The following is a 20,645-nucleotide window of genomic DNA, read 5'->3' on the forward strand; positions in this document are numbered from 1 at the left end:
TTCTCCATGTGAAGACTCACTGCCCTTGAGGAAAGCGCTGCCTTGACCATCTCCGCTAGCTCATGCGGTAGCTCGGAGCTGGTCTTTGGGGGAGGACAAGCCAGGGCGGGCAGAGGAGTGAAACTACATTTCCCAGGGTGCGCCGCTAAGGCACCCACAGCCCACGTTAAAGAGCCCGCTGCGCTGAACGCCTGGCCGAGGCAGGTACGTCGGTCCGCTTGGGTCCCGAAGCCGCATACCCCAGTCCCCGCGTCGTTTCCCCGACCACACTCTTGGACCACTAGGACTCAGCTAGGCCACTGGCTGCCCAGTTCCTACTAGGGAAGAGTCTCCGGGAACTCTGCCAGCGCTGTAAGGGCGTGTCCCTCTAGCAGATGGTCTGGGTCTTTCCACGGAAGCTCCGGGACCTGGGGACACCCGGGACAGGAAGGACAGGCAGGTGGGCCGCTGGATGTCGGCGCTGCTGATTTTGGTTTGAGGTCGCCTCTCCTGCCTCAGTTTACCCCATCGGGGCTCATGATTATCCGCAAATCTCAATTATATGCCGTTTGTGCAATTTGCAACTTGATTTTATTCCCAGTCACCTTTCTTCTGCTTTTTTCTTTTTTTTTTTTCCGAAGGCAAATCAGGCCCCTCTGTGAGCCTGTTTTTTTCTCTTTAAAGCTCTAAAATGCAAAATCCCTGCCCCATCTCTCTTTGAAAGCGTACATGAAGAGGCATTATTTTTTTCTGTCCCTGACTCCCGTTCCCTATCTCAGTTTTGGGCAGCGTGTGGCTGAGAATATTAAAAACGATTTCTACTTAGCCTCACTAGATGAAGTTCTATTGGAAGTGTGCAGAATGTTGGCACAGAGCCCTGAATTCTCTAAGATTTCTGTACAAATGTCAGGTATGACAAAGGGCAAAGACTCCAGGAGAGATGTTTTGTTTCTACAGGGTGGCTAAGAACATGAACCTTGGAGTTGGACATACCTGACCTGCCTATACTAGCTGTAAATGACCTTGGGCAGACTGTTTCATCTCTTTAAGCTACAGTTTCCTTACATATAACATGGATGTGGTAATAGTCAATTCATAGGGCTGTTGAGTGGGTCACATGAGCTGATATGTCAATGTCTTTGGTGTGGTGCCTGAAAAAAAACACTCCATAAGCTACTGGTAACATTCCTTTTGTGTTCTCAAAATACCTTTTAGGCTGATCTGGCTACATAGCCTTAGTGGATGTTCCCAGGCCTTCCCTGATTTTTTCTTCTTCAGGGACATTTTTTTTTTTTCTTTTTTGAGTTTTAGGGTGGAGGTAATTAGATTTATTTATTTATTTTTAATGGAGGTACTGGGGATTGAACCCAGGACCTCATGCATGCTAAGCAGGCACTCTACCACTGAGCTATATCCTCCCCTACTTCAGGGGCATTTTTGACCCAGAGAATATTTCAGAGCCTTCACTCCAACATGCTTCAGGGTCAATCAAGTTAAACTCTCCTGCTGCTATTCTCCATTGGAGAGAACTACCATTCTTTGAGCTCCTGCTGTGTGCCACATATTTTATGTTTTATTTAGTGCAACAGTCCTAGGAGGTTGGTGTCTTTGGCTCCAGTTTTCAGATTAGGAAATTGAGGCTTAGAGAGGTTAAGTAACCTGTTTAAGATCACACAGGAAGAGGCAGAGATGGGGGCAGGCTCTGGGGGTTGATTCCCAGACCAGGACTATTCCTCTGCCCCAGTCTCTAGTAAGGTACAGTCCAGATCATGCTGTCTTCCCTCCTCTGCCCATGACCTGTCACCTGCCCATGGCTCCTGGTCACTATGCTGAAACCAAGACTGGGCTCAGACCTTTGGACTCTCCTTGGGGCATTTCTTCCTTGCTTTTTTTCTGTGCCTTCACTTGGGATCATTGTCACCATTGTCACCATTACCTAAATAAGAATCATTGTCACCATTACCTAAATAAGAATCTGAGAGATCCAGGTCAGTCATGACTGCATTTGTAAAGTAGACAGAATACTTACCTGGCAGTGGTGTTGTGAGGATGAAAAATCATAGTGTCTTAACTATGGATCAGAGTGGGTGAGTGAGCTCACTCCTGGCGGCTGTTATCATTAATGTCATCATCCCCATTTCATTGTCACCTTGTATTGGGCACTTTACATACATTTAGTACTTTTGTTCTTTTCTCAATCCTGCAAAGTAGGTTTGATGTAGTGGTAAAGAGAATGGACTCTGGGAAAAAGGTGTCTGGGTTCAAATTTGGCTCTACCACTTGTTAGCTGTGTGACATTGGGTAATTTACTTAATTTCTCTGTACCTCGGTTTCTTCATCTTTAAGGATAAAGAAAGTACTTCCCAGACATTAAGTTAGAGGTTCTTACAGTAGTTTTACCTTTGAAGATGCCAAGAGAAGATGATACACTTCCTATGTTGGTTTAGATCCTTGGAGAAGCAGACAAGATGGGATTAGACTTGCAAGAGATTTATTGGGGGTGGGGGGAGCTGGACGAAGCAAGGAGAGCTGTCAGTTTGCATTCCATGTCTGCTTCCTGAGACAGAGCACCAGAAGGAAGAAAGGTATAGGTGGAAGGCTCTCAGATTGCAGTGCAGTTCTAAGACAATTTCTTTTGGGTTGGTGGGGAGTTCTGGAGCCAAGGTTACCTGTCAGAGGATCCCCATTTTGCAGGAATGGGTCTGTCTTCATGTCATTGGTTGGTGGGAAGCATGGCCTCCGTGTGAACAAGATGGGGCATCTGTCAGTTACACTTCCCACTACAGGAGGCCAGAGAGGGTTAGGGGTGCCAAAGATCACACAAGGAGTTTGTGGCCAGTCTGGAATCCCCGGCCACCCTCTTTTCTGGGAAGGCCAGATGGGCAACCTGGGGAATGACTTTGACCTCAGGTGCCTGGCCAAGATCTCTAGCTCTTATTTCCCCTCTGGGTTTCCCTCATGGGCTGAGCAGGGAACAGACCAGTTTCTGTTAGTTGTGGAGGCTTTCCCTGAAAGCTTGTGGGGGTGTGGGTGTTGCTAAGTGGCAGTGTCTGTCAGCCTTAACCATAGGTTTGGTGGCAGCAGCATCTGGCATAAGAAGAAACCGTTAACTGAGGTTCAAGTTTCCTGTTAGCTCTGGCTGGGGCATGGGCTGACTGCTGGACCTGTGTTCAGGGCACCTCTAGGATGGCATGAGCTCAGTCCATGTCCCTCCCCACACAGAGCTTCAAGGGCTGGGGGAAAGAGGTGGGGATGGGCTATTTAATGGGACAGCAGCTGGGACCCTGCCAGAGGTGGATGCCCATGCACTCCTAGGGACTCATCTACGTTGGTCCTGGGGAGGCCAGAGCTTTGGAGTCAGATTGGTTTCTTGTCTGGTAGGAGAGGAGTGTTGGGAGGAATGGGAGAGGGTGAAGCCACAGCTTTGGCCTCACCTTCCCCTCACTTGCTCATGGTGCCCTGGAGGAAGACGGCTGACAGGTGGGGTTACAGCCCCTTTCTGGCTTGGAGACTCTGAGAGGGGAGGTCCCTTCTGAGGTCCCTGTGGTGGTTGCTGTTGGCACACTGCCCAGATCCCCTTGAACAGGCTGGAACTCCCCTCCCACAGCTGCCCTCTTCTTCAGGAAATTGCCCTAGGCCTCAGAAACCTGGAAATTAGAACCACCCTCCCCCAGCTCACAGCTAATAATTGGACAATGAGAGGTCTGCGGTAAGAAACGGCAGCCCCTTGCCTTAAGGTGGGACCCACGGCCAACCCCACTCTGCTCCCCTTACTTCCTCTCCTGAGGAAATCACATGCACCCAGATTGATAAAATCAAAGATATCCTTATCATATGACCCAGTAATCCCACACCTAAGTATCTACCTGGAGAGAAGAAGTCTTATGTTCACACCAAACCTGCACATGAATGTTTATAACAGCTCTGTTCATGATTGCCAAAACCTGGAAGCAGCCCAGTGGGTGGGTGGAGAAACAGACTGTGGAATGTCCGTGTGATGGAATAGTGCTTGGCCAAAAAAGAGAAAGAACTATGGATATACACAGCCAACTTGGATGAATCTCAGAGGCATTATGTTGAGTGAAATAAGCCAATCTCGAAAGACTACATTCCAACTATAGCTTTGGAGAACAGATGGCTGGTTGTCAGGGGTGCAGGATGGAGGAGGGTGTGACTGCAAAGGGTTAGCTTGTGGGACTTTTTTTGGATGTAGAGGTCATGACCACAAGAATCTATACATATGTTAAAATTCATAAAACTATTTACAACCAAAAAAATCAATTTTAAGATATGATAATTAAAAAAAAATTCACATATACCCATATCTCTGCCCAGAAAGCCAACTTTGACAGAAATGGAGCAGCTGAAGGGGGTTGATTGGACGGTCATCATCCTGACATGCCAGTACAAGGACAGCGTTGAGGTCTTCCAGAAAGGTAGGGGACCCTCCCTCCCTGCTCTGATGTAGAACACCCTTTGCCTTCCTTGCCACATACCCCTACAGCCCCAGGAGCCAGGCAGACCTGGGTTCAAACTCAGATTCTGCTTCTTCCTAGTCATGTGACCTCTGGCACATATTACTTCACTAAGACTCAGTCTTCTCATCTGTGAAATGGGAGTAATTGTACTTACATCACAGAGTTGGGCAAAGATCTAGTGAGCTACTGCATGAAAAGCTACTAAGTCAAAGAAGATAAAATAGTGACTGTCAAGGTTTGCTTTAGGTGCTTGGGACCAGGGCGGGGAGACTTGGAGGGTGGGCAGGGCAGGTCCCAGCCATGTTCTGACCACAGAGCTGGAAATACGACAGAAGCGAGAGCAGATCCCTGCCAGGACGCTGCTGCTGGCTGTGGAGGACCCCGAGGTTCGTGTGGGCAGTGGAGGAGCCACCCTCAATGCCCTGCTGGTGGCTGCTGAGCACCTGAGTGCCCGTGCAGGCTTCACTGTGAGTGCTCCCAAAGTGGCTCCCTTGGCACAGCAGGGATGGGGGTTGCAGACAGAGTCTTTCCAAGGTCCCAGCTCTTCTGGCTCTGTTGCCCTGCCCATTTGGCATCAGTTTTTGCATCTGTAAATTGGGCAGACTCATCCAGGTCAGGGTAGAAGGCAGGGCTAGCCTTTGTAGTGGTTTTAGAAAGTTGGAGCCAGAATCTCAGAATTAGGCTTTCTGGCTTCTCTGGAAGAATCTCATCTTGCTACCCTAGGCTCTCTTTCTCACATAGCATGGCTTGCTTTAACTGAGATACGGTGGGCCTCATTTGCACAGGGGATGGGTGTCATCGTCCCCACTGGGCCCACATTCCACACACACCCAGCCACTTCACTTGGGCACCTTGCCTGCATGGCACCCTGGCATAGGGAGCAAAGGTGGTCACAGACATGGACACGCTCTGGTGATGGGGTTGGTAGGTACCTGCAGGGGAGGGGACCACTGTGTGGTTGCCATGGAGCTGACTTACTATGAGTCACCCCACCAGCTAGTCCCACATTCTTGCCTTCAGCCTTCCCAAAAAAGGGGACTGGGGACAGCCCAACTGGAGGGCCACTGTGCCCCCTTATCCAGGAGGGGCCAGGGCTGCCTCCTGCCTGTCTGTGACCATTAGTCTTGACCTTGCCTGTTGTTCCTTTGGTACTTGTGTGGATTTGTGTTGGAGTCTCTCCCTGGACAAGAGTGTGCCATCCTTGGTTGCCATCTGCAGACCTCTGGCAACAGGGCTCTTCCACGTTTGACAGGTGGTCACGTCAGATGTTCTGCACTCAGCCTGGATCCTCATCCTGCACATGGTTAGTAGAATATTGGGAAGGGGCCATGCTGAAGGCTAGAACCATTGTTCCTCCAGGTTGGATAGGTTTTGGGGCATCTTTTACCTTTGTGTGCAAGGTGTTCATCATGCAAATCCAGAAGAATCAGAATCAGAATTGATCCAAGTGTCCAAAATAGGGAACTTGTTAAATATAAACAGCATATCCTCTTGGCAGAATATTAGGCAATGATTAAAATATCCATTTAACTCTGTGTGTTGACCTGGAAAGAGACTTACCAGCTCTGGGACCTGGGGCAAGTCACTTGACCCTTTCTGGGCCTCAGTTTCTTCATCCATAAGAGGACGACAGGAGTTCATGCTTTGTGTTGATGTGCTGAGGTGACCCGTTAAATGCTTAAATTGGGGCCTGGCCTGGCTCTCCATGAGCATCAGTGAATATATTTTCATTGGTCAGTAAGAAAGTCCAGCCACACAAGTTTATGTAGAATGATCTCACTTTTTTTTTTTAATGATTTCAGCTTTTTTTTAACTGGAAATTTGATTGTGATCATTCTAGATCTAAGTGTAAGAAATAATCCAGAAAGAAGTCTTTGTAAACTTTGCCCAGATCCCCACAGTGGTCATATTTTCTAAAACTATAGTATAATTGCAGCCAAGATATTGACATTGAAATAGTTCCCAATCTTATTTCCCTACTTTGATTTGTACTAGTGTGTGTGTGTGCGAGAGAGAGAATTTTTGTCTCCACCTTTTTCATTTTTGTAAAAAAAAAATTGAAAAGGTATTCATATGAGGTATATGAAAGAGTGTACCTAAAAAGGAGCGCAGTGGTTATTATCCCTGAAGGATTGTTTTTCTGTTTGCATATCTGCATTTTCTAGTTTTTTTTTTTTTTACCATAATTATGTAATTAAAACAATCATAAGGTAGTCTTTGTAAAAGTCCTCTAGCTTGATGGCTTTCCACCCAGGCTCTCTGCCTCAAGCTATTCTGCCTGTCCCTGCTCCCACCCTAGGGCCGAGACTTCCCCTTCGATGACTGTGGCCGGGCCTTCACCTGCCTCCCTGTGGAGAACCGCCAGGCCCCTGTGGAGGCCGTAGTTTGCAACCTGGACTGCTTGCTGGACATCATGAGCCATCGGGTGAGGCAGGCTACTGCCATGGGGCCTTGTCCTCCTGCTTTCCCACTGCGCCACCAACTGTAGTCTGTGTTGGCTCAGATGGGGGACGCCAGGAACAATGGCTCTGGGTGCCTAGAGTTAGTTAGAGCTTCAGGAAGTTAGCATTGGCCACACTAGGAGGAGGTATGGCCCCAGGAAGTAAGCAGGAGGGCTTGCATTGTCACCACATATCTCGGGAGGTCCCTGTTACCTCAGCAGCCCAAGGTCCCCTGGACAAGACGGCTGCTGGAGCACGTGGAACAGGCTGAGACTGGCTGTTTGGGAGCAGAGGAAGGGCTGGACCCGGCCACCAGCTGCATTCTCTCTCCCCCACAGCTGGGCCCTGGCTCCCCACCAGGTGTGTGGGTCTGCAGTACTGACATGCTGCTGTCTGTTCCTACAAACCCAGGTGAGCCTGAGAAGGCTTGGGACCCCCTTCCCTAGCCGCAGCCAGTGTGGGCTCTGCCTTTCTTCACCCACCCCGTCTCTGGGCCTGGCCTGCTGCCCTATTTAGAGGGGGAAGCTATAAGATATGAAGGATGAAGCCTAAACTGGTAGCAGGGTTTCCCCCACTGGAGACACTCAGCCTTGCCCCTTTTGCCCCTAAGGCCTCTGTAAATGAACTTTAGGAGAGGAGGTGGTGGTGTTCTCCCAGAGGAATGTCATTTGGCTTTGGAAACCGTATTCCTGTAGAGGTGCCTGGATGTCCCTGCCCTGAGCTCTTGCCTCCTCTTGGCCAGGGCCCTCTGCCTTGGGTTGGGGGTCCCTGGAGAGCCTCCTGACTCCCCCACCTACAGGGATCAGCTGGGACGGCTTCCAGGGAGCCAGAGTGATCGCCCTTCCAGGGAGCATGACCTACGCCCAGAACCACGGTGTTTACCTCACTGACTCCCAGGTAGTGCCCCTGGGGTAGTGGCGTGGACAGCTGAGCCTTCTTCCTGGGATGGCTTCCTCATCCTGTGCTCTGGGAAGCCTCATCCTGGACTTTCTGGCCTGGTCTGGATTCAGGGGAGTTCCCCCCATGGCAGCAGCTCTTATGTTCACTTAGCCTTTTGCCAAACATGAATTACACACTGACCCTGTGCCAGGCCCTGTGCCTGGGCTTGGGGCTGTGGAGACATTCAAAATCTTCCCTCTGCCTCTAACAGCAGAAGGTGGGGGTCTCTGGTGCTTGTGTCCCTGGGAGTACTCTGGGACCTGTCAGACTTGTGTCCTAGATTTTCATCTGGAGAACACGCTTGCGAGCCCTCCTTCCTGATCCTCTCTTGCTCGCTTCCCTAACTCTGTTTTCTCCCTCCATGTAGGGCTTCGTTTTGGACATTTACTACCGGGGCACCGAGGCAGAGATCCAGCAATGTGCCAAGCCTGATGGTCGGGTACCACTGGTATGACTGCCAGGTCCAGGTTGGGGGCCTTTGGAAACTATGGGATGGGGGAGGGAGGGTTTGCTTTCCTGCCCAGGGCAGAGTGTCACTCCTAGATCTTGGGGCAGGCTAGAACCTGAATCTGAGGAAGATCTGGCACTGGCATTCAGGGGAGCAGGTGGGGCCAGAATCTGAAGAAGAGGTAGCCTTTGAATTCAGGTTCTTATCCCAAACCAGAAAGGCTAGAACCAGACTAGGGGGGTGGGTGTCCTCCTAGAATTAAGGACAAAAATACAAGTCGTGAGTAGGGGCTTGGGACTAGACCATAGGGAATATGGAGAACTGGGTTTGGGAGGAGACCTGAATATTGAGGAGGCCCCAGAAGGTGCCTGCTGAGGCACTCTTGGTGGGAGGTGCCCCCAGTAAGCCTGGAATCTGGATGCTGGAGTGGCCCAGAAGATGAAGGACCCTGTCCGATGTGGTAGCCAGACTTGCTTGGCCTATCTGCACCTACCCCCCTCCCTTACTCCGGGGCAAGCCTGGCCCCAGGGTCTCCCACCTGACCCTTGTGTGGGCCCTCTCCAGGTTTCTGGGATTGCCTTTTTCTCTGTGGAGACTGCTGAGCACCTCCTGGCCACCCATGTGAGCCCGCCTCTGGACGCCTGCACCTACATGGGCTTGGACTCTGGAGCCCGGCCTGTCCAGGTGACTGGGATTAGGGGCTGGGAGGTCATGGCCTGGGTGAGAGGCACTGACACTGACAGCATGGCTGTGTTACCTCAGGCCAGTCCTTTCTACTCTCTGTGTCAGTGTCTCTAAAGATGGAACTGCCCCAGCTCAACCTAGGAACTCACTAATAGCAGTGCTTCCTACCCTTGCCCCAGCTGTCTCTATTTTTTGACATCCTGCTCTGCATGGCCCGAAATGTGAGAAGGGAGGACTTCCTGGTGGGGCGGCCCCCGGAGATGGGGCAAGGTGATGTGGACGTCGCAGATTATCTGCATGGTGCCCGGGCTGAGCTGTGGAGGGAGCTTCGTGATCAGCCCCTCACATTGGGTGGGTACTGCCTCTTGGCTCTCCAGAGTGGGGAGGTCATGGGAGTGAGGGCCTCCAGAATGAGGCTCCAGTCCCACCTGCCTGGCCCCCGGGCTCCTGAACCAGGCAGGCCTAGTGAGTGCATGAACTGGACAATTACCCTAGAGTCTCCTGCTGAGGAAATTCTTCCCTTCTTCCTTTGTCTCATTCCTGGGCTCCAGTCCCGGTCTTTCTACTTTCTAGCTGCTTGACTTTGGGCAAGTTGCTGAGCCTCTCTGGATCTGTTTCCCCATCAGCAGAATGGGCTCATTTCCATACTGGTGGGAGGCCCAGTCTGATATCAGAGCTGCAGCAGGCAGGGGGTTGGGGTCAGTATTTGTATCTTTGCAGCATATGTCCCTGACGGTAGCTACAGCTACATGACCAACTCAGCCAGTGAGTTCCTGCACAGCCTCACATTCCCAGGAGCTCCTGGGGCCCAGATCGTGCACTCCCAAGTGGAGGTAAGGCCAGCAGAGCCTACTGGATGGGGGCTGCAGAGAGGGGAAGGAATAGCTCATGCTTGGGACAGATTACCTATGAGTGTAGGTGTTATCTCCATTTCTCGCATGAGGCACTGGAGGCTCAGAGAGGTTAAGTTACTTGCCTAAGGCCACAGAGCCAGTAAGTGGCCAAGTCAGGATTCTGCATCCAAGTCTGCCTTGAGAAGCTAGAGAAGACTGCCTCAACCCTTTCTAAGGGGTCTGCTTGGGGATTCAGGCACTTTTGTGGTGATGCGGGCAGGTAGAGTTCAGAGTGGCCCTCAGGGTGGCAGGGGTCGGGGTAGCTAGACAGGTGGGAGAGGTTTTTCTGGGGGAGCTGTCATCTAGTGGGACCTCCATTGCTGAGTTCAGATTTGCTCTGGAGGAGAAGGCCGGGAGAGTGTGCCCCTGGGGGACAAGGTGGGATGGGAGTCAGTCTGAGGTTGGGGCCAGGGAGGTACAGAGAGGGATCTGGCTGGTCGACAGGCATGGGGAGCATCAGGAATTCTGGCTGGGGCCTTGGCTGTGAAGGAGGACTAGGGCAGCCACTGCCCTCATGCTTCACAACTTTCTCCCTGGCTTCACAGGAGCGGCAGCTACTGGGGACTGGGAGTTCTGTGGTCAGCTGCCTGCTGGAGGGCCCTGTGCAACTGGGTCCGGGAAGTGTCCTGCAGCACTGCCACCTGCGGGTGAGGCCTGAGAATGCAGGCAGAGGGAAGGCAAGGCTATGGGGGCCAAGGTCCTATGTGTCTTGGGCTGGTGCTTGGGGCTGTGCTGCCCTAGTGGGATGCCTGTTCTCTCCCCTGTCAGGGCCCCATTCACATCGGCACTGGCTGCTTTGTGAGTGGCCTGGATGCAGCCCAGTCCAAGGCACTGCATGGCTTGGAGCTGCGTGACCTGATCCTGCAGGGACACCACATGCAGCTACATGGCTCCCCTGGCTGGGCCTTCACTCTCACTGGCCGACTGGACAGCTGGGAAGTAGGTGCTCACCTGCATGCTGTCGCTCCCATCTTTAGGCTTTGGGGAGCCCTGGGGTTCCCAGCCCAGCCCCAACTCCACTGCAGGACTCTCTGAGCGCTCACCTGAGAGATAGGCTGTGTGGAGGGTGTGGCCAGTATAGTCTGAGTAGGCCAGTATAGTCTGAGTACCTAACTCCTTGGCTCCTCTGAGGTGGGCTAGGTGGGGACTTTTATCCCCATTTTACAGGCCAGAGACTGAGGTTTAGAGAGGGAGGTGACCTCCTTGGGCTGCAGAGCCAGTTATGGTGGGTTTGGCCTAGAGTCAGGTTCTTCTCCAAGTTCCAGGCACTTGGGCAGGAGTGTTGAGGTCCAGGGCTTGATGCAGTGTTTCAGAATTGCCTGTGTGCCTCCATCTCTCTGTTCCTTCTTGAGCAGCTCCCGGTCCTCTGGCCTTATTGTCCATAACCCCTTCCTGTGGCCCCTGCAGCCCTAACTGCTTCCTTCTCTTCCCCCAGAGACAGGGGACAGGAACGTATCTCAACATGTCTTGGACTGAATTCTTCCAGAAGACAGGCATTCGGTAGGGTTGATGGCCCTATGGGCCTCTGTGGACCTCAGCAGCCAGGGTGAGGCAGGGAGTGGGAAAGGGGCTGCTCTGGGGCAGGAGCAGGGATTTGCCCTAGCATTTTCTCCCTGGGCAACTTCAAATTCCTGGCCGTGCTCAGGCTTTGGGGTTTGTTCAGTGGCCTGGGAAAGGAGGCAGGGCAGCTAGGCCTCCCTCCCTAAATTGCCCATTTGTGCCACCTCTGGAGGAGTTCATCCTTCCTATGAATGAGCTAACCCCCAGCTAACAGGTGGTCAGGGCTTGGTGACCAGGCAGGAGCCCTCCTACTAATGTGTCTTCTCCCCACATCAGAGACTGGGATCTGTGGGACCCAGACATGCCCCCCACTGAACGCTGCCTTCTCAGTGCCCGCCTCTTTCCCGTGCTCCACCCCTCGAGGGCCCTGGGGCCCCAGGATATGCTGTGGATGCTGGACCCCCAGGAGGATGGGGGCAAAGCTCTGCGGGCTTGGCGAACCTCCTGGCGTCTCTCCTGGGAGCAGCTGCAGCAGTGCCTGGACCGGGCTGCCACACTGGCTTCCCGCCGGGACCTGTTTTTCCGCCAGGCCCAGCATAAGGTGAGGCGTGTGCTGGAGGCTCGGCAGGATCTCAGCCTGCGCCCGCTGATCCGGGCTGCTGTCCACGAGGGCTGTCCTGGGCCCCTGATGGCCACATTGGACCAGGGTGAGTGTGCTGGGCATCTGCTGGGAAGCCAGACCCAGCATCACCTGCCCTATCTGCCCGCTAGGTCATCACCCTGAGGGTACTAGGGAGTCATGAGACTTTAAAGCAGGAGAAATGGAGTTAACGTTTAGGTTTCTGGGAAGCTCCATCCCTGTTAGTGGGGAGTTTGGTGAGAAGCAGAGGCTTAGGGCTGAGCCTCTGGGTCCTGTGAGCAGGAGTAAAGCCTGCATGTTCTGTGCTAGGGGCTGGATGTGGGTGAAGAGCTCCAGCAGAGCCCCAAGGGGATGGGGCCGGCCCTATGTAGGGGCCCAGGCACACTGGCTGGGGGCTCAACCTTAACCTCACAGGCAGCACTTCATTCTCCGCTTAAGTTATTCACTCACGCAGCTGGTGGTGGTTTGCTCCCTGAGCCTGAGCTCTTAATCATTACAGGCGTCTTGGGTAGGAGGTACAGAGGCATGTCTGGGCTGGGGCTGGCAGGATGAGAACTTTGCCAGGCAAGGATGCATCTTGGGCAAAAGTATGGGGCGATGGGGGTGGGCTCCCTCCCCAGCTACCCTAAATTCTGGTCCCTCAGTGGCAGCTGGTGCAGGAGACCCTGGTGTGGCAGCCCGGGCACTCGCCTGTGTGGCGGATGTACTGGGCTGCATGGCAGAGGGCCAAGGAGGCTTACGGAGTGGGCCAGCTGCCAACCCCGAGTGGGTGCAGCCCTTCTCGTATCTGGAGTGTGGAGACCTGGCAGGGGGCGTGGAGGCACTTGCTCAAGAGCGGGACAAGTGGCTGAGCAGGTGGGTGCTAATGATGTCAAAACCCTTGGAGAAGCCCCCTGCTGTCCTTGGAGGTGGAAACCCAGAGGTGCGGCATCCTCAGATCACCTAGGGCAGTAAGGTCCCCAAAGCCAGGCAGCCTGCCCTCAGTTTGGGGCTCCATCCTGCCATCTCTCTCTTCCCCCCGGCAGACCAGCCTTGCTAGTGCGAGCTGCCCGCCACTATGAGGGGGCTGGGCAGATCCTGATCCGCCAGGCTGTGATGTCAGCCCAACACTTTGTCTCCATGGAACCGGTGGAGCTGCCCATACCTGGGCAGTGGGTGGTGGCTGAGTGCCCGGCTCGAGTGGATTTCTCTGGTGAGCCCTTTGTGGGGAATGGGGATGACAGCAGCCAGCCCAAAGCTGAGCTAGCAGCCCTGTAACCAGCTTGGTCTTGTTCAACTGCCACAGGGGGCTGGAGTGACACACCGCCCCTTGCCTATGAGCTTGGTGGGGCAGTGCTGGGCCTGGCTGTGCGAGTGGATGGCCGCCGGCCCATTGGGGCCAGGGCACGCCGCATCCCAGAGCCTGAGCTGCGGCTGGCAGTGGGACCTCAGCAGGACAAAATGGCCATGAAGATAGTGTGCTGGAGCCTGGATGACTTGCAGGATTATTGCCAACCCCATGCCCCAGGTCAGGGCACCAATGACGTGTGCAGGTGGGGATGGCACACCCAGCCAGCTGGGGGATGGGGGCAGAACCCTAGAGACCCTGCAGACCACGGGGGGCCTGGCCTGAGAGTAAGGCAGTCTGGCGGATGAGCCCTGAGGTCACCCACCCAGGTGAGGGCAGGTGAAGGATGTAGAGCTGGCACATTTGCTGGTGATGGGGAGCTTAGAGGACCTTTTGTGGCTTGGGATGGGGTCTGCACTGCTGCTGGGCATTTATCTCCTAGATGAGTCCCAGGCCAGCCTAAGTGTGGGGTCGGGTGTCTATTTCTACCCTTGGACACCAAATTCCTTGCTGTGTGCTGCTCATTCTGTAGGTGCTCTGTTGAAGGCGGCCTTCATCTGCGCGGGAATCGTGAGCATCCACTCCAAGCTCCCGCTGAGTGAGCAGCTGCTGTGCACCTTCGGGGGTGGCTTTGAGCTACACACCTGGTCTGAGCTGCCCCATGGCTCTGGCCTCGGTGAGCAGGCTCTGTACCCCCGCTGCCCATCAACTCCATTCCCCACTTCAGCTTCACCTCTGATCTCCTCCCTGGCCTCTGCCTGGTGGAGAGGGAGTGGGCGGTGCAGGACTGGCTGGACAGACCTGCTTCATGCCTGGTACCCTCCTCTGAACCTCGCAGGCACTAGCAGTATCCTGGCAGGGGCTGCCCTGGCTGCCTTGCAGCGGGCTGCGGGCCGGGCGGTGGGGATGGAGGCCCTGATCCACGCAGTGCTACACCTGGAGCAGGTTCTCACCACAGGTATGGGCAGGAGGGAGGTCACAAGCACTTTTCAAGGGCCTCTGGGGGCTCTCCTGGACTTGCAGACAGCTAGAGAACTATGCTGCTCCTTAAAATGTTTAGAGCTTCCTTCTTATCACTCTGTCTCTCTCGCTCTGATTTTCAACATGAAATATTTCTGTCTCAAAGGACTTGATGTAGGAGCACCTACTAAGTGCCAGATTCTGTGCTGCACCTTTCACGTGTGCTAGGTACCTGTTAATACCACGTGCTGTTCTTCATGTCTCTGTTCCCATCCAGGGCTGTCCCTCAGGGTGGGGCTGGGTTAGGAATGAGGACCTTTTGACAATTTGCCCCTCCTATGGTTATTTGTGCCCCACTTCCCCCACCTTCTGTGGGAGGCACCCAGTGCATGGCTGTGATCATACAGAATATCATTAGCACCAGGCTTCTTCCTTCTCCTACTCACCACCGTGGCCCTTTAGAATCCACACACAATGGAGAGCAGTCAGAGGTTTGGCTTTAGAGTGCTCTGGTCACCTCAGGATGCCAGGCCTTATCTCCAGCATGACTCTGGGAAGGAAACTGCCACAAAGACATATAGATGCCTGATTATGGTATCTTCTCTGGCCACTTTGTAGCCTAGCTTCCTCTTTTTATTGTACTGTCACATCCGATAATAGGTAGTCATCAAAAGGGGCAGATGGGTAAGCCTTTTCAGTTTTCTTTTGAGGTATGCCATTCATATCCTTCATTTGGTCAAATGACAACTATCAAATATCTACTCTTTATTGGGCCCTGGGGATAAAATGAGCAAAAACAGGGTCCTTGCTATCAAAAGTCATATGGTCTATTGGAGACAAATATTAATCAATAACCACTCAAATGAATGTATAATTACAAGCTGTGCTAAGTGCTCTGAAGGAGTGGGGTGCAATTAGGGAGTTCTTGACAATCCAGGCCTGACACTACCTACCATATTTCGGTTGTAAGGTTCCAGATGCCTCCTGCCATTGCATTTTATACTTGAAATCCTTGTAGGCCCTTCCCAAAATATCAAGGGCCTATCCCAGAATTATCTCAAGTTTTGTCATTTTTATATAGCTGCAAGAAGAAAAGAGATCCATACCTTTCATTACTAAGGCAAAATGTGAACAAGCTATTTCAGTTTCAGTAACAGATGCTGAAAAGCTTATTTCTAAATCAACACCCTTTATCAGGAAAGACAGGGTGCAGGGACTGTTAGTCTGCAAGGGAAGTCCTATACCATACCTCCTCAGGAGGAAAGGTTAGTCTAAGGTTTTATCCTTTGATGTGCTTTACCCCAATTCCAATCACACGTTAGTTCTGCAACAAAACTTGGGCCTTGTGTATTCTAAGCTTGGCTCCAGAATGAAGCCCCTTTCCTTGGGTTCATCTTGATCCGAGGTCTGGGGCAGAAGCTGCACAGCTCACTGCAAAGCTGCACACTTCCCAGCTGAAGTTGTGGGACGCTGTCTTCCCATGCTGGTCCCTGCCAGAGAAGCAGAGCCAAGAGCCTAGAATGGGAGTGGGAAGTTGGGATAGAAGGGAAACAACAGTGATGGGGCCCGGGCTCTTGTAGGAGGTGGCTGGCAGGACCAAGTGGGTGGCCTTATGCCTGGTATCAAGGTGGGACGCTCCCAGGCTCAGCTGCCACTGAAGGTAGAGGTGGAAGAGATCACTGTGCCTGCGAGTTTTGTACAGAAGCTCAATGACCACCTGCTCCTGGTGTACACTGGCAAGACCCGCCTGGCCCGGAATCTGTTGCAGGTGAGCCCTGGCCCCAGAAAGAGGGAGGAAGGCAGACAGCTCAGCTGGGCTGAGACTCTCTGCATGCCTTCTGCCCCATCTGTAGGATGTACTGAGGAGCTGGTATGCCCGGCTGCCTGATGTCGTGCAGAATGCCCACAACCTGGTGCAGCACACTGAGGCCTGTGCTGAAGCCTTCCGCCAAGGTGAGGCACTTTTTCCTTGGACTCAGGCACCAGGGGTAAATGCCTGTTGCCTGTGGGTCTGAGGCTAGGGGCCTCTGCAGGCTTGGCACCAGCCCCAGGCATGAGGCCCCTGGGGACAGAAGCCTACTGTTTATCCTCTGCAGGGTCCCACACTCAGGTGGAAGTCTTATCTCAGGACAATACTTACATCTTGAGGAAGGCCTCCAGTCCCACATACCAGGAAGCAGATGGGAGAAGAGGCTTGGCTCCACAGCCAAGTTCCAGGAAGTCAGAATTGATTAGGGCTCCAAAGTTCACTGAATAGTATGCTGGGTACCATGCCAGCTGCTCTATGCTCATTAGTCCTCAAACAACCCTGTGGGTGGGTATTATCACTCCTGTTTCCAGCTAGTAACTGGGTCCAGGTTCTTAACCATGACACTGGTTAAGTAGTACTTCTTGGCACCCCATTCAGTTTACAAATAGGCATTGAGTGGTATCCTGGCTCAGGCACGCAACTTCCTTTTCTGTTCCCACCCCAGGGAGCCTGCCTCTGCTGGGCCAGTGCCTAACGTCATACTGGGAGCAAAAGAAGCTCATGGCTCCAGGTTGTGAACCACTGGCTGTGCGGCATATGATGGATGTCTTGGCCCCCCACGTGCATGGCCAGAGCCTGGCAGGGGCAGGTGGCGGGGGCTTTCTCTATCTATTGACCAAGGAGCCACGGCAAAAGGAGGCTTTGGAAGCTGTGCTGGCCAAGACTGAGGTATGGTATGGTCGGCATATGGTAACTGGTGGGGGACAGGAGCCCTCACTGTGGCACACTAGCCAACCAGGGGCTATAGCTGCAGGTCCCCCTGACCCTGCAGCCCCAGTCCAACCTGCTGATGATCTGAAATCTGCCCAGAGCCCTCTAATAACCTCCTTTTCTTTGCTCCTAGGGCCTTGGGAACTACAGTGTCCACCTGGTAGAAGTGGACACTCAGGGCCTGAGCCTGAAGCTACTGGGGACTGAGACCTCAACCTAATGCCCCTTCCCATAACGGCTTGTCCCTCTGCAAGAGGAGAAAGCCTGGAGCCATAGCAGCCCCTCTTCCTTCCCCCATGGGAGCACTCAGCTTTCTACTCTTCATCTACTTTTTTTGTGAATCTGCCCAAAGGAAGCTGACCCAAGTTCAGGCCCAGCCCTTTCTAAAACTTGGTGAAGCAGAGATGGTGCTTGGGAACAGGACTGTGACCTCCAGGTTGACAGTGGCTTAGACTTAGTCTCTGCTCCACATGGACATGGGAAGGTCCTAAGCTTAGCATCCCCTGTGGCCTCTACAAATCCGATGGGCCAGCCTGGGACTTGGCCTACTCACTCTCCACGAGGGCCTGGAAGGAGATGACAACCAGCCTTAGCAGATGGCTGGGGTCCCTTCATGAGGCTGACCCTGAAGAGGCATTTCCTGTGGCCTTCCTTAGAGGTCAGGCTTTATTTTTTTGCCTGAGTAGAGACTTCCTGTTCAACACTCACTCCCAGGCTGACTTGACAGGCGAGTGGGAACAGGGATGAGGGTCCATCCTCATGTTTGTGGCAGATAGCCAGTGTGGTCCTGCAGCAAGTCACTACTAATTGAGGCCTTAACCAGCAACAGTATGGACTATGCCACGTGACCCAGTGCCTGTGGGCCATGGGTTTTCAGGACTGCAGTATTCTTGGAATAAACTCACTCTGCCCTTTAAGGTTATCCTCATAGTTTTTCTATGTTCCTGCTGGGAACAATTCCCATTTACCCAGCACTGTGGGAAACTGCCCCTGCGATGATCCCAGCTTCTGGTGCTGAGGGCCCAAGAGGGGATGACGATCTGGGATTGGATAAGGCACTTGGTATTATTTGGGTCATGGTGGTAGCCATGTGCTACTCTGGGTATGGGAGGAGGTTGAGGATTTAGGCTTTTGCCTTCAAATTTCAGTGCATCTGGTGGACCTGTCTTGCCCTGGAGCATCCAGCCCTTCCTAGAAATAGCACACTGGCATATCTCCAAGGAGTGTCTTTATTCAGGGTGATCATAAACATCACAGCCTCTCCTTGGAGTAAACCTAATTCCTTAGGTCCCTAGATAAATCCGAGTCCTTTAGGACTGACAGAGAGGCAGCTCATTTGCGACAACATCCAAGGACGAAAGAATGACCACCCATGCAGAAGGCTGGCCTGCCTTGGCTTTCCCACCTAATTAGGAGCCAATGGGGACCTACCTCTCTTGGTGGGGAGAGACGGTCCCCAAAGCACCACCCAGACAGGTCTATTTACAGAGAGAGGCCTGAATCAAGGTCTTGTTTCCCTGCTGCCAGCAGTGGAATCGTCTGGGCTGTCAAGAATTCCCCCAAGCCAGATAGACTTGCTCAGCTTCTGGGCTGTGGCCACTTAGAGAATGGGCCCTGAAGTGTGATGGGCCAGTGGGGCTCACCCTGGCAGCTACAGGCGCAGCCTCTTGATGTCCTCACTGCGGAAGTCTATGCGCAGAGCTAGCACCTGGCGTACTTCAGCAGGAGTGAGGCGCCATGTCAGTGGTCCAGAGTTGGCGCCCCAGTAATCTAGGATCTCGGTCACCTGTGGGGAAGAACAGAGATGAGCAAGGAGGGGTTATCTTGAGATAAGGCCTTGGCTTCTACCAGAGGCAGAGCAGGGATGCCCAAGAAGAAGGTGGCCTGCAGGGCTGGGCTGCTGGTGGAGTTTGGTTTTGAGGGAGTGGCAGGGATCCAAATTTTGTCTCTGCCTCTCTTCCCAGTCACCTTTCCCTGTCGAGGCCAAGGGAGCCCCACATACCCGCTCCAGATTGAGGATTGTGGCCATCTGGGAGAGCCGAGCAAACTTGTCTCGGATGGTCCAGGTGGTCACCGTGGTAAGGTAGGCAATGAGTGACCTCAGCTCCTTGTCAAACTGCAGACCACCCAGCTGCAGGGGAACACGAACCCAGTTACTGTTCAAGGCCTGGCCTTCTGGCCAAGAAGAATGGGCCCCCAGTTTTGCTCAGTGCTAGGCTGCAAGGCCAGCTGGTGCCTCAGTTGGCTCCACTGCCTCAGGGTAGGACTAAGCCAAGATAGGGGTAGCAGACACAGGGGACAGACTTGTCTTTCTTAGAAGGGAAACAACAGAGCAGGGACCTGTGCTCCCTTGACGTTACCCGGTTGAAGGTGGACTTCAGCACAACTTTCTCCAACTCAACTGCAACAAGGCTGGTCATGAGGCTGGTCAGGCTGTCATAAATGACTGGGGACAGGCCGGCCTGCACACAGAGGTTAGACATCAGCAGGAGTCCCACCTCACCCCTCTGCCTCCACAGGAATCTGTGGGACTATTTCTACAGGCTGAGATTGGAAGGGTTTCCAGGGTTCCCAGTAGGAGTGTGATGAGAAGCCTCAGGCTGCTGGTTTGGGAAGAGGTGGGTAATTCTATAAGCCAGTCCCAAGATCCCCTGCTCACCTTGAACTCTGCCATTTGCTGCTCTAGATTAAGGATGAACTGTTGTACCCAAGGGTCATTGGCCTCATAGTCATTGAATTCTTCCTAATGTCAGAAAGCAAGGTAGGTTAGGTCACTGGGGGCTTCTCCAAGAAATACCATTCACCTCCACCCCACTCCCACCCCTCTAAGAAAACAGCTCCTGTAGCTTATGACTCTTCCAGCCTAAAACCAGCTTAAAACCAGGCTGGTAGAAACTGCTGCTGTTTCTGTATCACACTTCTGACCAGAAAATGGCACTGGACTGCAGCAGTGGCCCACACAATAGGGTAAAGCTCCTCGCAGTTTATTCTCTCTTGAATCTCATGTTCCACAGGAATGAAGTGATTAGGCTACAAAAAAAAGCTCCTAAGTCTATGAGAGGTGGGGCAAAAAGAGCCTCAATAAAAGAGAATGTGTCAGTTCAAGGCAAACTCCCTTCAGATGTCTTTTGGAGCCCTCTGACTGCAGGAACAACCTGTTTCTGGGAGGAACCTAGTCTTCGAAGGTGAGGGAAGTGGGCCTGAGAAATATGTAAGGTCTAGTCCATTCAGACTGCTCCACTGCCCTACAGCGAGGGGCTGGGAAATGAGAGGTAATCCTGGCCTTGATGGCTGCCCATGGTCAGTCTGACCTCCTCGATGTTGTGGGAGACAGACAGAAAGGTGTTGATCCAAGGCTGCACCTGTGGCTTGATGGCTGTGCTGTTTAGTTCTGTCAGCCCTTCCTGGAGGACAAGGCAGAGACACATCAGACACAGAAGGTGTATGCCCCCATCCCTTCCCTTCTCCTGCCCCATCCATCCTTTGACTGTCAGACATTCTTTCAGCTCTGAGGCTTTTCTGCAGCCCTGTCTGAAGTCTAATAGAGATAATGCCAATCAAAGAGGCTAGGAACAACCTCTTCCTTTCCAGATATGTGCCAATTCAGATCTAGGCC

The 20,645-nt window shown here is 53.0% G+C and overlaps 2 protein-coding genes across 9 annotated transcripts in view; one reads left to right on the top strand and one right to left on the bottom strand.

Annotated features, from left to right (window-relative positions):
* FCSK (fucose kinase) lies at window positions 1-17,946 on the top strand. 5 transcript variants are annotated; one of them, XM_045521492.2, is made up of 24 exons: window positions 1-204; window positions 4,315-4,415; window positions 4,773-4,924; window positions 5,710-5,760; window positions 6,757-6,882; window positions 7,237-7,309; window positions 7,698-7,795; window positions 8,205-8,285; window positions 8,850-8,969; window positions 9,149-9,320; window positions 9,690-9,802; window positions 10,408-10,539; window positions 10,631-10,801; window positions 11,298-11,362; window positions 11,699-12,069; window positions 12,647-12,857; window positions 13,028-13,194; window positions 13,288-13,509; window positions 13,862-14,005; window positions 14,168-14,287; window positions 15,870-16,057; window positions 16,143-16,242; window positions 16,764-16,987; window positions 17,163-17,946. In XM_045521492.2, exons 2-24 carry the CDS (start codon window positions 4,334-4,336, stop codon window positions 17,247-17,249), a joined length of 3,270 nt encoding a protein of 1,089 aa, XP_045377448.1. In that variant the 5' UTR covers window positions 1-204; window positions 4,315-4,333; the 3' UTR covers window positions 17,250-17,946. The 5 variants fall into 5 exon arrangements, 3 of the variants coding, with proteins under 3 accessions (XP_045377448.1, XP_045377444.1, XP_010959273.1); XR_012509246.1 differs by lacking the exons at window positions 1-204; window positions 17,163-17,946 and adding exons at window positions 211-439; window positions 16,386-16,603 and having other exon boundaries at window positions 16,764-16,902; XM_045521488.2 differs by lacking the exon at window positions 1-204 and adding an exon at window positions 211-439.
* Window positions 14,879-20,645, bottom strand: part of COG4 (component of oligomeric golgi complex 4) — a 26,429-nt gene continuing 20,662 nt past the window's right edge. The window contains exons 15-20 of one of the 4 annotated variants that reach the window (XM_074370446.1): window positions 20,341-20,433; window positions 19,689-19,772; window positions 19,390-19,491; window positions 19,032-19,160; window positions 18,673-18,815; window positions 14,879-15,779 (exon numbers count right to left, since the gene is read on the bottom strand). In XM_074370446.1, the coding sequence (XP_074226547.1) occupies window positions 18,681-18,815; window positions 19,032-19,160; window positions 19,390-19,491; window positions 19,689-19,772; window positions 20,341-20,433 (543 nt within the window). In that variant the 3' untranslated portion in view covers window positions 14,879-15,779; window positions 18,673-18,680. Of the gene's footprint in view, window positions 15,805-18,240; window positions 18,816-19,031; window positions 19,161-19,389; window positions 19,492-19,688; window positions 19,773-20,340; window positions 20,434-20,645 lie in introns of those variants that run through there. The other 3 variants (XM_074370447.1, XM_010961141.3, XM_074370448.1) reach the window with 3 other exon arrangements.

Source organism: Camelus bactrianus, chromosome 9, assembly GCF_048773025.1.
Source record: "Camelus bactrianus isolate YW-2024 breed Bactrian camel chromosome 9, ASM4877302v1, whole genome shotgun sequence".
NCBI lineage: Eukaryota > Metazoa > Chordata > Mammalia > Artiodactyla > Camelidae > Camelus > Camelus bactrianus.

Excerpts from the sequence above, each read along its gene's own strand:
- FCSK (XM_045521488.2), top strand. The coding sequence starts at position 375 with ATGGTCTGGGTCTTTCCACGGAAGCTCCGGGACCTGGGGACACCCGGG. Across the intron at positions 5,761-6,756 it reads GGATCCTCATCCTGCACATG|GGCCGAGACTTCCCCTTCGA; the intron begins GTTAGTAGAATA and ends CTCCCACCCTAG. Across the intron at positions 14,288-15,869 it reads GGAGCAGGTTCTCACCACAG|GAGGTGGCTGGCAGGACCAA; the intron begins GTATGGGCAGGA and ends GGGCTCTTGTAG.